Genomic DNA, 17,703 nt, shown 5'->3' on the forward strand with positions numbered 1-17,703 from the left:
CGTTCAGGATCAAATTCCCCATGTTTTTAAATGGGAGAACAAATGCCCATCAAAAGCGTGGGGATACAATAGGGGTGCTGCCACCTACAACAGTTTGCTTTGACCAGGCATTTCCAAAGCGATATGCATAGCTCGGATTTCCCAGAAGCATGAAGATGAAATTAGGAGGAGATTCTTTCCTATTGCTGACAGTTTGCCATTGTCAGTTGTGTGCTGTGAGGTATCTCTTTATTCTGTAGTTTGTTCATCTGTTGCTTTATAATTTTCACCCTTGTGTAAGCAGCATCCGTTAGTTTTGTTCTTTGCTAGAAAACTGGGTTGAAATTAAAAGCGACATACTGCAATATTTCAACGTTTTTACAAATGAAATCGACCGTACTGGTACTATGAATGAAACTGAAGACGAGAGCTAGCAAGTGGATGAAAAATATTGTAATTGCTTCTACGTCATTTAATTAATCTCACTTCCTGGTATTTTAAAAATGGAAGTAAAAACATTTCCCGTTAGAATTCGCTAATTTACGATTCCTCAGCATTTCTGACATTTTTGAAAAAATAATATATTTTTTGGAAAGTGCTATCGTTTAAGATGTAAATGAGAAGTCAATTTCCTGAAATGACAGATCTTTACTTTGGATTCAGTAATTGATGTGTTTGCTGCCCGGTAGGACCCTGATTGTCTCCCTGGAATGGATTGTATCACTATAGAACTGAGTTCACCGCGATCTTCTTAAGGTGTAAAGAAAATGAAGGCACTTACTAAAACTATAACGTTATATTATAATAAATATGTACACATAACACGTAATTACACTGTCCTGCACTCCTGCCTCAGTAAACTGTGTATGAAATTGGAAGCCGGTTGTACAATAACACGTCACTAGTTCTTCACTGAATGATATCAGCACTGTATTGTTCCTGTGATACTGAACTAAATATCACTGCACTTCACTGATATGCCGAATGAAACGTAGCCACGTTAGGATTACGTTTTTTGATGAATATCCGCAACGCGGTGACTTTCGGCTGCTGCCGGAGTCACTTCTACATGAACACTGGCGGAAGTAAGCTACCGCGGAAATATGGCGGCAACTAGGCACCGTACCCGATATGAACTGACCAATGGTAGTGCAGGTTTCTTAAAGCACTGGATATACAGAAAATAAGCAATTGGTTATATAGAAACAAATGCATAGCAAAATGAGCAAGAGAAAAGTTCTGTTATATGCGAATACAAGAATATATAGAAAGATATATCGTTGTTAGTTTTTAGAGATAATTCTCCAACATACTCCCCCCCCCCCTCCGTTGTAATGTTCACATCCAACCTAACACTAGGGGATGTATTGTCAATGTTTTTACCTCTTCTTTCCAATGTGGTAAAGGCACAATTTTACTTAAAGCTCTCTTGTAGACTCCGTCTCTAGTACGAACGGTGACTACGCGCACTAGGTTATCCCTTCCCGGAAACACTTCTTGAATGACGCCGACTCTCCACGAGAGTGGTGGAAGATTGTCCTCCTTCAATAGCACTGGTGCGCTAGGCTTCAAATTCGACTGAACGGCTGTCCATTTCTGTCGCTGCTGCAGACTATGCAGGTAGTCCTGAGACCACTTCCTCCACACTCGCTGCTGGAACTGCTGTATGCGCTGCCATCTGGATAATCTGTTGGCAGCCAGATCTGTAACGTTTGGTTCAGGATATGAGGTTAGAGGACCTCCAATAAGAAAATGCCTGTATTATCTGTGGTAATAAGTATTTATATTTCGTATTCTCCCTATTATGCGTTGCTTTTCTGACATTTTGGCAAATCGCGATTTTATCTTGTGTAAACTCTACGGCGATTACTTTGTTCGTAGATCAATGCGTTTTACCCCTCCCTCGTCGGTTTATTTAGCGTCGCATTTTTCCAATTTTAGGCTAATCACGACGATGCTATGAAAAATTGATGACACAAAGAAAGCTCTAACAGGGATTCGAACCCAGGACCCCTGCATTAACTGAACAATGGTATTTATCCTTGAAGAACATTTTTATGCACTTAAATAAAATAAATACTACGACCTTACGAGATATGTCCGAATTATTAGCAGAAAATAAAAGCAGGAATGGAAGGTTGGGGTGAGCGGATCATTGCCCTGCCCAAAGTGTTCTAAAGGGCGCTCGAGCCATGTTGCAACATTTCCCAAATTGTCTCTTTCTGTTCATAACAATTGCTGCACAGTTTAACGTGGGTGGCAATTTGCAGGATACAGCACACTTAATATCAGCAACTATTTCTGGTGCCGTCACTGTAATTTTCTCCCTTGTGTAGGCCTACCATATTCAATCGCAAGATGTAGACACTTCTGATTTACCAACGTAAAAAATTCCATTCATCTGTCTATGGCCTCATAAAACGAAAGACAAATGCATCCACTTTCTCTGCAATTGATACCAGTGGAGTACCCTGATGCTGAAAATGCCAGGGAAACAAAAGACAGGATTCGAAGGTTTTGTCCCAGGAAATAAGAATAAATCATAAAACATATATTAAAAACTACTGATGGAACATTAGCGCTATTCATCTAACGAAACCATTACAAATCGGCTTGCGGCTTGTAGGTATGAAATATACTGAAATAAAAGATATATATACCTATAGTCAGTACTTGTTTTCCAAACTTAACCACCATCCTAAGAAAATTGGGGACCTGCAAGTGAGTAGCGTAACCCAGTCTGGGAAATCTCCTATAACAGCTGAGGGTTCGATGTGCTGACCCTACTGTGGAAATGTAAAACATTATATTCTATTGCTAATAACAAATGTAAGGGAAAATAAACAAACACATTGTTATTCAGGTATATATATATATATATATATATATATATATATATATATATATATTTATTGAATCACTAGTAATTAATATATTTGCATAAGGTATGATAATCTCTTTGAGGTCCTACAGACTTTCACTGGAATAAAAGTTATTGAAATTATTAAAGCATCATTAACACATTCAACAAACATTTCCATAGTAGGTTCACATATGTACAGTCTCAAACAGAAAAATATGTGCATTTTATTTCCTCTAATCAAACTGTTCAAATATTTTACAGGACTGTTTAGCTGAAATTCATATCTTTTTTATCCACCCTGCTTGGAATATTTAGTGAAACATTAAATACATTTGTTTCTAACATCCTCAAGCAATGTATTGTGTTGTTAGGTGTTATGTACTTTAAGCAAAATTTATCTCTAAAGCATATATTTTTTAATGCAGAAAAGGGAAAATACAATTTCTTATGCATGAGCCACATAACTGATGACAATGTTATTCCATAAGAAATGCAATATACTTACTTGGTTCTACATCTGGCTATGCATCATGCACTAACTTATTTCTATTAGAATTCATAAACATTTTCTCTGAAAAATTGTCTCCACAAACATGGACGTCCGCAGGATTTTTTCCAGGGAGGGGCAAGGAAGATATTTTTTTCCAGGGGGGGGCCAACATGGCATATTTTCCCCAATAATAGTGTTCATCCCTCAAAAAACATTGCTTAAATTTGAATTTATCATGTTCGTGCAATAATTAACACACATTATTGTGGCTGAAATTAAATTATATGTGTGAAATATGTAATTTTTGGTTGACTTTCGTTTTCCAGGGGGGGGCCACGGTCCCCCCTTGCCCCCCCCTTCCGGACGCCCATGTCCACAAACTCTGTAACTTTTGTATGTTTTGTGCCTCAAGACCTTTCGCCATATTTTCTCCAACCATATCTCAGCTCTACGAGCAAAATAAAAGATGAAAAATTATTTTAGAAACATATAACTATGCAAGACAAAGCATTCTGCATTTTATGTCACTCAAAAAATATAAATTCCATGATGCAAGAGTTGGTAGTGAGCTAAGGTCAAAGCGTGTCAACACAAAGAAAAGTTACTGAAAATGAATATGCATTAGATCACTATCTGTATCTGTTGAATAAAGTAGTGTCAAATGTATAAGGGTCCATTCTATGAGAGCTCCTTCAACTATTGCGGAAAATCTTATGAGCTTGTCACCATTCAATTGATTTATTTTTACTCAATTTTCACATTATTTCTCATCGTAACTAATTCTTATGGCACCATACAGTGTGTGGCAATGCAAATAAAAAAATATTATAGATATTGCACTAAACTTCCTAACATATGAAGCAAAGTTTTACCACATTATCTTTTAGAAAGAGTCCCTGAAGCTTACTGCCTAACCTACAACTGGCTAACAATGCAATTTTTGTCATTGAATGGATCATGGAATCTATTCCCGGGAGTGCTTTCAAGAAAAATGTTATGACACAACATATTTCTGAAGAAGATACCAGGACAGGAAATATGTCAACAAATCAAAATTACCCATACCATCAAAGCCCATGACCAGCAACAAGAGCTATTACAGCAATAATATTAACTACAGGTATAATTAGATGATTCCATCAACAAAATATAATTCTGTAGGGTTGGATTAAAGCACATAGCTTAAAATGCGATTTGAAACACAAAATCTTCCTCCCGTGGCACCAGTGAGAAAGTGTTCTTTACAGTAACACATGCGTAAATGTTCGTAAAATATTTTGCATATATTTCACATGTAGGTTAGTTACACTCATTTCGTTTCCAAAACTAGTGATTACTTATGTATGCTTTCGTAGTTAGGTTAGGCAGGCCAGGTTTGGTTCTCTTAGCATTATAAGTAAATTCCCTAAATTCATTTTACTAAGGTTCCGATTTACTTCTACATTAATTCCCACTAGTCTACGATACTTACAGTCCCTTGTCAATGGGAAAATACGTTGTCCTTGGGAAGCGTGCAAGCTTGCGTAAGGTAATTTTTAAGTTGTTTTTTCAACATAAATAATTTTTTAAAAAAATCCAAAGAGTGCTAATTTCTTTAAGAAAGGTTCAAATTTCGTGTGACAATGATTGCTAAAATTCTACGATAATTAGTCTTCCTGCTAAGATAATTTTTTAAAAAAATCATATAACGATAGGAACCGTTACCTTAGGTTTCATCGCTTTAATATTTACACGCTTTTTTTATCTCCTGTACATGTTGACAAAGTTTTATATGCTAGAAGAAATAAACTTCATGCAGAAGCGAATAGGAGCGCGATAACTTGCAACTTTCTGCATTATAACATTCGCAAATAAGCTTTTCTGAACTTCAAACAAACTTCAAGTCATTCCTACCATTCTCGTTGGCTTCCTATCCTCCTGTGTAGCATTAAGTTACAAAATCGAACCTTTACCCTTTCAGACGTTTTTTTTAACACATGGTATTTTACTTAAATGAAGCAAAATACAGAATACGAAGACATGCTAGGAATTTGTCTCCGTGGAAACTAACTTTATGGAAATTATTTTTACATAAAGAGCGAACAGAATTCATAAATAACTAACCTTTCAGGATATGACAGAACACGAAAAAAAAAGACAGCTCTGGATTCCTCTTCTGACAGTTTTTACAATAAAAATCTGCACAATAAGCCATTGTTTTTATTTTTTGTTCTTCTACATCCTTATTAAAATAGTTAGTGTACGTCCATGACAAATCATATGGAACGATGATTACGTCATGTAGAAATAGTGACTTTAAAAATACGATTTTTCTTACACATGTTTAAGAAGGGAAAGGCATTTAATAAAATACAAAATCATCATTGATTAATAGATACATAAACTAAATTTGTAATGAGAAAATTAGGATTTAGCATCGATGGTGGTGCCGACTGGTAGCTGGTTAGTTCATGCACGGACAAATGAATTCTGAAATTTACCTTGTTCGGCTTTTTGCACCCGGTGCAGGGGGCCTGGTATTACTCTATCGTATAGGAGGTGTCGACATGTTCTAGCCAGTGCTCGAAGTGAGGGGGATGCGAAGGGACGGTATCCCCCAGCTAACAAAATTTTCGCTGTAAATTAGAGCTGTATAAACTGATAATACACAACTGACAGGCATGTTCTTTTGCATAGAAAAATAGATTTTCCGTGACACAAAATAGCTTCAAGAATGAATAAACCTTTTCGAGCAGGTGTCATCTCCAGGTATCAACTTGGGGCAAGCCTCGACACCTACCGACCTGTTGGGTGAGAATGAGTCAAGGCAAGAGCTTAATAAACTTTTTCCTGCTCCCCCAAAAATAGGCAATAGTTAGGCTGTAGATTCAGGAATTAAATTTCTTCGTTTGTGCTTGTCCCGGAAGTCCCGATAAATGTAACTGCAGTATATTATTAGAAAAAAAAATATATAAATAAGGTAATTTGAATGTTCCAATAAATGTAAAGGAAATAAAGTTGTAACATTTATTATTTGATTTGCTAGGGAAAATAACAGTCATAAAATATACATTAGTAGAACTTGTCGTACAGCAATAAATATTTCTTTTAATGTAAACATTGTGACTTTGATGTTGAATAATAACACATAGCAGCCTTTCGACGGTGTCTTTGCACGTTCTCCGCTACTTGTTACCCGTGCTAAGGCAAAATGCAACGCTCTCTGTACGAAGTGTCCTGTTTCACGCACACAACACGCCCAGCCCTCTGCTGGCACTCTTCAGCTCCCGCCTGTGTCCAGTAGCAGCGACGCGGCGAGGGTCCCGAGGGAGACGACCGCTCGCAGCACCACCAGCCAGAACACCACCTGGACGCACTTGTGCAGCCAGTACAGCCTGGAATAAAGCAGAGGAATTGAAAATGAATCTCAGCTTGCAAATTATGGTCCAACGTGATTTTCATACTTTCGGTTGATAGGTTTCTAGTAAAAGGTATCTCCTTTACCGAACCTTAACCAATCAAATAGCTCATATTACTTTGCAAATTCTTATGCACGTATGACACACCTCTCCCAATAATTGAGGATCAAAAAGAGATAAATGTACATAAGTAAAATAAGTTATTTCTAAACAAACGCTTGTTCTCATTGAAAAATAATGTTCTTATGTAAAAATTATTTGTAATTGTATGTTCTGCATATTTTGACTACTTTGTCAATAAATGAATATTTTATTTTATTACTTTGCATATCGGTTCTAGTAATTTTTTGTCAACAATAAGATCGAAGAAGAAAAGTAACAATAAGATGAATTTATGAGATAATTTATTTATAAAAGAGAAGCTTCAAAGATGTACAGTAAGGTAATTATTAATTAGTTGATACTAGGTGTTTGTTATTTCATGTTGGAGATGGTTTTTGACTTGCTCTTGTTGTATTGTATATAGGCTAAGGTTAAAGAAATAATTCTTTGGGTCATCATCACAGTAGTTTCTCGGAAGATATAATGAAAAGTATTTTTGTCTTTTTTTGTAGCAAAAATGCGGGAAACCGCTCTTTTGTTAGTGATTGAGTTGCTCGGGTATTTGTTTACATAATATAAAAAATAAGTTTCCGATAGGTTATATTTACAGGGGTATGTAAGGAGGTTGAGGAAACGGTAACGGAAATGTCAGAGGAATGAGGGAGGGTAAGGAAAATACAAAAGAAGGAAAAACCGAGCAGATATTTTTTCGGACGTACAATACAAGATGTAATGAATAGAGTTTTTGTTAATGTCTGAATAGCTCGACTTGTTATACGACTTTATCATACAGATAGCTTGGCTTTGTTATCATACAAAGACCCAAGACATTGCGGGAAAGAAAGTTTTCAAATATAACTCATACCGAAGTAACAAGATTGATTATTTGCTTTAGTTCATTTTACTTCGCTTTTCTGCCATTTTTCACTAATCGCGTTGATGAGGATGATGAAATTGATGAAGAGAGATTCACGAAGAATATCCATGCCCATGCCGATATTTAAACCCGCAAAAAGAATATAAAATGGGATGCGGTCATTATGTGAAACTTCCTTTAAAAAAAATAACAAATGTGTCGGTATTACCGGTACTTGAAAGTTAATTATTATTACTAAACTGCCGTTGGTGCAAGATTAGGATGCACGGAATAGTCGTGAATATTAACGTTAAAATTAAATAATCCAAATTGACGCACATTATTTATTTGTGATAGTTTAGCGAACATTTTGCGGTCTGAAAAAACTTAACACATCGATTTGTGCATTTAAGTCAAAATATTACACTTCAGAAAAATTCCCTACAGTGTTGCGGAATACGGACTCACAAAATGTGAGTCCCTCTTCTATATCCGAAGAGTCTGCGCCGCTATCGTTGGTTTCGTTATCTTACGCGGCGATGAGACGCTTACGAACTTTTCGACTGGAAATAAAACCGGATGGAACCATGGGCGTCGCCAGAAATTTTGGTGGACGGTGTCGAGAAATGGATGAAACTTGAATAGTAGGATTAACAATAATCATAATAATAATAATTATTACTATTATGCTAACTATTATGAAATAACCAAATTTAATTAAAATAATAATAAGAATTATTATTATTATTATTATTATTATTATTATTATTATTATTATTATTATATCCTTGGATAGATTTTTCTACTCTATCCACCAATTGAGTGAATATACAACATAACTGTTCTTTGTTATTTGCGTTTTACGTTTCACGCAGTTAGTGTACGGTATTATATTTTGTTAACTTTAACACACATCGTTATAAAAAAGATAGGAAAAAATTAGCAAATGGTATCAAATTGTCTAATTTTTTTGAATTTTGAAATCTGTGAAACCATTTATTATTTGGTTTAAATAACAGAAGATGAAAAAATATGTTGGTTCCTTCATTTTACTCTCATTTTTTTCAATTTAGGTAATTTTTTTTTTTTACTTCGTTATTCTCTTAGATTAAGAACTAACTTAATTTAATTTATGTTATTCTCAATAAAATAAACAAAACTTTCTTTGGGGGTGGGTTAACTTGAAATGAACGATGCCAATTTCCTGGGGGTCGACGGACCTGTTCGACCCCTCTTCCCGACGTCCATGGGTGCGAATATGCGGTGAAATACGGTGAGTTGCCAACGTTGAACATTGAAGGAAAACTATTCCTATGTCTGTCCCTGAAATTAGACTTTCCGCATGAACTCCATAGGATGTTCATGGGACCAGACGAGTCCGAGCAGAAATGCAAATTTGCGCTAATTATAGTAACATCTAGAATTTTGGTTCTCTTCTAATAAACGTAGTTTAGTGAAATTACAGTAACTACACAAATATTAGGGCCTCGTAGGACGCTTCGCCACTCTCAGAAGAGCAAGGGTAATTGTGCATTTTCTCACATCTTTACACTCTATTATTAACACGTGATTTAAAAACCATTGCATTTTATAGGTAGAGATATTGATTGATTTGGTTTATTTTACTTCGCTATTGTGCCACTTTTGACTAATCGCGAAGATGAGGATGAGTGATGATACAATGAAATCCATGAAGGGACACTCACAAACACCCATGCCCAGGCCGGGATTCGAACCCGCGACCCCTGGCGTCGTAGCGCGCTATGCTAACCACTCTGCCGTATAGGTAGAGATATATACCGGATTAGTCAAAAACAAGGATCAGATTTCAAAATATTATTTCGAGCAAATAATACATGACAGGAACGTAATCCGCGCATTATTAGATAGATTAAGATCCAAGGTTTTGTTGTAGGACAATTGGCTTCGTTCGTACACTAACAGTGTCGTTTTGTGGGCTACAATTTGCGAAGTGTGAATCCATTGTTCAAGTGCAATGCAAAATTCCAACCTTCTGTCACGGTCGCCAGGGTGTAATGCCTTGCGTTAACTATAACTTGTACGTACTACAACACAGGCAAGCCTAGAACTGTTCCAGATCTTGAGGAATGTCCAGATTTGCCAGGGCTCTCGGATATGCTCGACAATTTTATGGGACGTCCTGTAGTCGACCAGTGCTTTTCCCTTTGCATATGCAACCATATTCGACGAATTTCTTATGCCACTATTAAATTTGCTTATGACGAGGTGGGTGTTTGTTGAAACTACGGCGGAATTCACGTTGCACTTGCGCAATGGATTAACACTTCGCAGATTGTAGCACACAAAACGAATTTTCCTGTGTCGTCGTCATTTACCTGCAACGAGAAAAAACTCGTCATTGCTAGTGCACGAAAGAAACCAATTGTCCTACAACAAAACTTTGAACCTTAATCTATCCACTGCTTATCTTTCTATCATGTATGGTTTGTTGCAAATAACATTTTGAAATCTGCTCCTTCTTTTTGACTAACCTCGTATGTACAAAATGCATTTGTAATATACAGTTTTATTCAACTGGAAGGGAATATATGCTCTGTTCGTGTTCCTACCTTCTCCACCGCCTCCTGGAGCTGGTCAGCGTGGCGGGGTCTTCCTTCAGCAAGTACTTCCGGAGGCCAGGGACGTAGAGCTGGAAGTAGTTCTCCCAGTCCAGCGACGAGATGTCGAACAGGAACCTCTCCTTGTCGCCTGGCGTTAATTTATTCCAGAGATTCTGAACATTCGTATTCGTGAACTTCCATTCTTGAGTGCAGAAGTAGGCGATCACATCTGAAAATCGGTTCACTTTCTGGTAGATTTTGAGCAATCTAGAAAAATTAAATGAAGTTGTTATTGTATTTTAAATCAGTACATTGCAGAAGCCTATTAAAGATTACAGTTTACGTGCTCATATTTTTCTAAATAATCGAATCATATTAGTCCCAACGATAATGTATTATTCCAAGTAAGTTATAATCTGTTAGAAATACAATACATATGCCTGAGCTTTCCTAGAATCTTTCTACTTACCCTTTCTTGTTAAAGCTTAAACTAAAATATTGTTCTGATTATAATGGAACTATTACTCTCACTATCTGTCTGATTCACTAACGTGTGTACATTGCATGTTACGTATAGCAAATTTAATAATAAATCATATGATATTAAATTAAACTGCTTTTATAATTAATAAAAACTCTCTCAAGCAAGTGTATTGCAACTATAATTGCCACTTTTCAACTTGTAAATATCAAAATTTTATTTTTCAATCTATTAGACGACGTCGGGCAGAAACATGTCGCGTGATGTCTAACGATATATTCTGATTTTTTAAATCCACTTTCTGATTCGATAAATTAGAAACTAAGAAAATTATATTTTTAGACTCCCTATGAGAAAATGATATTCAGTTTCGAAAATCATGAACGGTTTTGTAGATACAAAAAAATACCATTATTAAATTTAAGAGGGGTTAGTAGTAAACACGTTTCTCCAAGTAAGGGTTAGTAGTGTTCTAGGGTTAATGATCCAACAATTTCGACAATTGAAAGTCGTGGAACAACTTACCGAAAATCTTGAAAGGTATGAAATTGCACACGTACACGATCAAAGAAAAATTGCCAATTTCATATTTTACCGGAAAGTGGCAGTCTGTAAAGCAAAAAAGATGTAAATAGGCTAGCGAAGGTAATAATTTTCTTTCCGAAGGAAGGCTGTGTGGTATAGTAGAAACTCGAAAGAATTGTGATGTATTTTCTCGGTATTGTCGTGTAATATGATATATCATAGAAATTATGTAAACATAATGACAAAATAATTGCATAAAATCTCATTTCTACAGTATATGTAGTTGTTTCTCATTTCTCACTATAATTTAAGATCAAGAAACAAAAGTTATATTTTACGGTTTTCGAATATATTTTATCATTACATAACTCACTGCTGTAGAAATATATACATTATTCTTTGTTGTATATTTGCGATTAAATAAATACAGACAATAATGTGTCACAGCTCCTCCTTTCCTTTCTAGCAAGTCACAAACACATGCTTACACTTTCCACGTCACTTTCACTTCACCACATAATGGAAATAAATAGCATTCTGTACCTTGATGCTTCTTTTAGTCGATAATAGATTTTAATAGCATGTGCTCTGATTGGTCAAGAGTCGGTCACGAAATGTTCCTAAACCGTTCCCAATTAAAATTTCTTGGAGGGTAACCACGAATGTGAAAAGCAACGTGACGTGTGTTGTGACGCCACTTCCTTTAAGCTTGAAATTATTTTTTCTGTTCCTGTTTCATTTGATCGTGTACGGATAGTTTAAATCAGTAAAGTTGAAAGACTTAACTGATACACCGTGCGACTGTAGATGAAGAATAAGGCTAGACTTACCCTACTTTTTTCCCAAGCAGCAGAGCGACCATATCCACAAGGAAAGCCGGGAGCATGTGCAGGAAGAGGACACAGAGGTTGTGGATCAGTCTGCTCTTATTGAGGCTGAAGAAGTAATACCAGATGGCCCTCTCCGAAGGGTAGTGGAATCCGTAATGCATGTTGAGCTTCATAAACCTTCCCCAGGTGATTGGCTGCTGGCAGGAGGACACGTAGTTGTATATTTGGATGTCGTCGGTTCTGAAAAGGTTTAAAGGAAAACGGTATATTTAATAGAATATTCATTCAGATCAGTGCTCGAAGTGGTGTAAAGTATGCTATCCTCCCAGGTAAGAAAAATTTCATAAAACATCCGCCAAGGTAGGATAAATTGCCTGAGCATCTTTGCACCTGCTGCATTGTCTCAATGTTAATCCACAGAAGCATCCCACACCTATTTCTAAACCCGACCTAGCTACGAACTTCCACTTCGAACATTGATTCAGATGTAATGCTTACCTTGTACAAGGTACATGGCTGGAATTTACCTTCAGGGGCTCAAGGACTACGATAGTGCAGGGACAAAGTTCTGAGTGAGGAAAAAGAAAAGAAGCTGGAAAATGGTGAGTGTGTTCTACGGATAATCCTGAACAACATACTGTAAGCAGTGGCGAATCGTGATTTTTATCAAATTGATAATCTTCCACCCGCGATTCACTCACACAGAGAAATGTAATATGGAGGCATGTTCTAGTGAACAAAATAAGTGTTAAATCAGCTATTAAAGATGAAGATAAGTTAACTACAGGGAAAATGAAGGTGCTGGAATTATGGCGCAAGCACTATGGTGAAAAAAATTGAAAAGAGACGGACAGCCAAGAGGAGCATGAAGCGATATATGGACAGTTATCTAGAAGTTCAGAACCCAGACATAGATGGGGAAATAGAAGAGACTGAAATCAAACTGCAATAGATAAAGTGAAGCGATTGAATGTTATTGCTCCAGAAGTGATGAAGACCCTAAATAAGATGTTCCAAAAGCATGGAATGAGAACCGAATAACAATGACTGAAGAATAAGCCAAATTATCCTATTGCACAAAAAGGGGAGAAGTTTTGACTTTAACAACTACAGGGCCATCTGCCTGTCGTCAGTCGTATACAAGCTTATGCTTATGGAGAGATGGCACACAACAGGCGGCGTTTCATTCCAAACGTCAAACACATAATTATTTTATTTTATAGAGAAGAAAATCAACAAGAAAGTAATGACGAGACTGCTTACTGCAGTGAAAACTTCATATAACTACCCTGTGGAGGTGGTCCGAATACATGGTGAAATCTCAGGTGAATTTAATATCAAAAAAGGCATATGTAAGCAGCGACCCCATAGAACAAAACTAGGCATGTGCAAGTATACCTTCAAGCTCTACTATATGACGAAATCATTTTGATATGAAATCCGATATACCTGAAAAACCACAGCAGGTAGTGGAGGAATGACATGAAGAGCTAAAGAGAAAAGACATGAAGGTTAACATTCAAAATAACAAAGTTATGTGGTTGAATGAAGAGGGCAAATAAAATTAAGTTCTAAACACATCCAATGAAAAGCAACTAGAAAAAGTTGTAAACTGTTAATATCAGGCTCTATTCGATCAAATGATTGGAGGATAGATCATGAGGTAATGAATAGAATGAAGAGACATTTTCAGTATACTACCAAATGAGCAACACGTTAGTGGGCAAGAGACGTATCAACACAAGAACTAAAATGCAGCTTTACAACTCGATCATTATCCTCTTCATGTTAAAAGGTGGAGCGCATACTGAAGATTCCTGTATTTCAAAGTAAACGTTTATTTGTCACAGGTTTTCATTTTATGCTCAGATAGGCTAGTCGGAACTGAACATACAGTTTAAAGTGTGATCAGAACCACTGAACCATGTGCCTCCACCGCGAATTGAATCCAGAACGCCTTGAATAAAAGGCAACAACGTTACTATACACTATCGGTGAAAATATAATGTTACACTTCATTACATTATTTTTCCTGATAATATAATGAAGGAATGCCATGGAAGGAGGTTGTTGAAACATGGAAATACATTGAATACGGGAAGGGGCAGCTGGCTGAGTTCTCACTAGGACTGAGTCCCCTACTTAGCTACAGGCTTTATTCCAACGTACGTATTTATTATTATATTATTGTTACTTATCGTGACTAAAGTTTTAGGCTGCAATACTTTGTTGTAAGTTAATATGAAACAGTTAAATTGATTATTACCTCTGATGAATTTTTCCAAAAGCTGCAAAACGGTCATGACATTATTTATTAATATATTAAAAGAAAATGCATACATGTATGCAAACTTTCACAGCACGTAGATGATGTCTATTCTGTTCTGAGAAGTATTACTATTGTTTTGATGCTACTTGTTCAGAGCAAAACGCCATTTGTAATCCTATATACATGTGCTCAACAGCTCAACATAGATTTACTGGCAATTATTTACTTACATCGGGGGAGTTGCAGTAAAAGCCACAGTATTATATGAATATGAATATGGTATTCTACCTGTAGCGATGCCAACAGGCTGACGTGGGTGGACATACCCTATTCCATAATATGATGCAACTTTCACCATCCATACACAGATTACTTATTCTATTTCATTCCTTTTCACGAGATAGAAGAAGTGAAAATTGATGGCAGCCACGAATCAGTGCTGCATGGTTGCATACGTACAAGGTAAATAAAAATAAAGGACTTGTAGCATGTGAACAAGATTTCAACAAACAAAACTTTGCTAAGAGAGGTTTTTGGCCTAGATATATTCTACGTGGTGTGAATTACCAGTATTGTACGACTAGAGTGACTCTCCGCAGGGTATGTCAAACTTATTAATGCTTTATGTAATGACAATTTGGATTTTATTTTATTTTCAGACACAATGACAGAAAAGCAACGTTTAAAGAATGAGAACCAGATTGATAGAAGTTGAATTTAATGTTTAAGTACAATTTATGCACAGATAGGCTAATTGGGACTGGACATACATCTTAAAGTGCTGTGCAATGTGCCTCCAACGGGTATCGAACCCGGAACTCCTTGATTACAAGGCCTTACCACTGCGCCATAGGTGAGGCCAGGTTGATAGAAGTGTTCCTTTGTCCAACCACAATGGCAGCGATTGGGTGCCAGAAGTGGAGGGGGTGAAGGAAAGTTGACTTTCTCTTGATAGACAAGGTCATATGAGACCATAGTGCAGGTGCAAATAAATTGGAGGGCAATTGCCATCCACCCTTAATCGCTGCTGCTACTGTCAAAAAGTTAGAAGAACATTTTCAAATGAGACTCGCCAAGCAGTTTAATGATTTATCACACATACAAAAAAAAAGTTTGTTCGAACCAGTTGAGACGCTACACACCTAATATGTTTTAATAAATGGAAATAAAATTCAAATATTCATTCCATAAGAGTATTAACATAGTTTTGATACACACTGGATGCACTTCATTCGCTTTCATTGTAATAAATTACCTGGAGTTAGTGTTCGCCGTGTTCCAAGCGGCAACTATGAGGGCGTTCACAGCCATGTCCACGGGCACCAGATCCGCCACAACGTGCTCGTCGCAGTGGAGGGTTCTAAGCACCCCGGTGCCAGCCCCCACCACCACTCCCGTAGGGCCGTACAGGTTGTCTATCCAGCCGCTCACAGGCTCCTTCCACGTCGCCACCACTGCAATGTTCGAAGCATTGGGAGAATTTGCGATAACATTTATTTAGTCATATTCATTTCAATGGCATTTACAAAATCACCTCTGACATTTTATGTTAAACAAGTAGGGTTATTTTTGTGCACGAGTGTGTTAGCCGATGCGTAGCAAAGTATTTTAGGAACAACACTTGAAAAACAATCTTGAAGGACTAACTAATGAAAAATTTCTTTGTAATCGAAGATCATAATACCTGTGGTATGGGATCCGGATCCGGAACTTTTAGATTCGGATCCAGATCCGGAACTTTCGGATCCGGATCCGGATCCGTTTGGCCATCCCTACTTCCCACGAGAGGAAGTGGTTCATACACTCCAAAGATTGCAGCGTTAAAGCCCGAAGGAGCAGAGAACTGATGGTGTATTCGGAACGATACTTGCCTGTCTCTAGTCTCGCCTTTTTATTTCCTTTCACACAGAAAACATAAATTAGTAAAGAAAACGTAAGGGGAGAAGTAAAACTTACCAATCTCTTGCTTCTATATCAGGCGACTAATTGCAGTGCACTGATCCGCGATCTTGCAGTCGATCTACTTTCTGCAAATGATTTAAATGTATATAAACTATATATGGATTGGTGTGGAAGGAAATCCAAACTCGTCACTAGAATTTGTCGAGTAAATGCCGAAACACACCTTCTGCAGTTATTCTACTCTGAACAATGACCAGGTCTTCTGACCAAGTCTAAATTTGGAAAGGGAAGGAGAGATTAGCCTAGACTTGAATTTCCAAGAACTTACAAGGTGCACCTTTTCGCATGGCCGATGACCTTTTGATAGCAAGGGGTCTCTAAAGAAAGCTCGTGTTCGGAAAGTGCATCGGAGGATTTAAAGTTAAGCTATCCCCTGTACCCCTCCCCGGTGCATTGTTACATGCGAGCGCACTTGTAGGTACAAAACTTTGCAGTCTTCAAAGTAAAACTGGAAACAGAAGCATCGAATTCCTACGGGGGATACTTGATTTGCAGAGACCTGACTTCGATGTCACGTGCTTCTTGCTGTTAACGGAAACTTGAGTGCACGTTCACAAATCCAGTGCAAAAATATTTTTCCAAATATTCTTCGCAACCAAGTTAAGTTGAAATATATACAGTCTCATTTTTAGGGCGAGACTGGGGTGAGGGGGAGCAAAAAGACAATCTTGCCCCTCCTCTGTGGCTTCTTAACATCAGGCAATACTGAAAGCACTTGTGGGTAGAGGCGGAACAACCAAGGGAGGAACTATCATTTCTTGGCCATTTAGATTTTTTTAAAGTTTACTGTTTGTTTTAAACGTCATGTTCAGGGCTGATGGCTCAGTTTTAGACCTCAGAGAGAGAGATAACACTATTCATTCTTATGTTCACATGTGATTTTGTTTTTTAACCCGTGCTAATAGCACCGTGCGATGTAGGCACATTTAATAGATGTGGGGGTAGGGCCCACACATTTTCGATCTCGGACATGTTGGAGGTGATGTGATAAGCATTTACCCCCCCAGGGTTGCCCCAGGTACTCATTAATTTTAGGCTGGGTGAGCCCGGGAGCCGCTTTTGCGGGGATAAGGCCGGAAAAATTCCGACCTTAGATCACCCACCACGGAAATCGAACTGGAGTCTCTGCGTGGCAGTCAGACAACCTACCCACTAGACCACCACGTCGTCTCGCATTCGCTCGAATTTTTTCCCACCTTCACCTTGTTACCTAGAAGGCTCAAGCTCCATCTGCCCTCCTGGTTCGGAGCACTTGCATCCATGGAATGTAGTTGCAGATGGTAAAGAAGAGATTCAAAATTAGGCTCTCTCTGCCCCCTTCCCATCGGGGTTCGCGGGGTTTATTGTTTCACATCTGTCCGTAAAA

General features: G+C 37.5%; 1 protein-coding gene across 1 annotated transcript in view; it reads right to left on the reverse strand.

Annotated features, from left to right (window-relative positions):
* Positions 1 to 6,334: 6,334 nt before the first annotated feature.
* Positions 6,335 to 17,703, reverse strand: part of wat (waterproof) — a 61,796-nt gene continuing 50,427 nt past the window's right edge. Inside the window, exons 6-9 of the mRNA XM_083120384.1 lie at positions 15,631 to 15,829; positions 12,107 to 12,346; positions 10,280 to 10,537; positions 6,335 to 6,706 (exon numbers count right to left, since the gene is read on the reverse strand). Coding sequence (XP_082976510.1) covers positions 6,592 to 6,706; positions 10,280 to 10,537; positions 12,107 to 12,346; positions 15,631 to 15,829 — 812 coding nt within the window. The 3' untranslated portion in view covers positions 6,335 to 6,591. The remainder of the gene's footprint in view (positions 6,707 to 10,279; positions 10,538 to 12,106; positions 12,347 to 15,630; positions 15,830 to 17,703) is intronic.

The sequence above is a fragment of the Lepisma saccharinum genome, chromosome 4 (genome assembly GCF_977018435.1).
Source record: "Lepisma saccharinum chromosome 4, izLepSacc3.1, whole genome shotgun sequence".
Taxonomy (NCBI): domain Eukaryota; kingdom Metazoa; phylum Arthropoda; class Insecta; order Zygentoma; family Lepismatidae; genus Lepisma; species Lepisma saccharinum.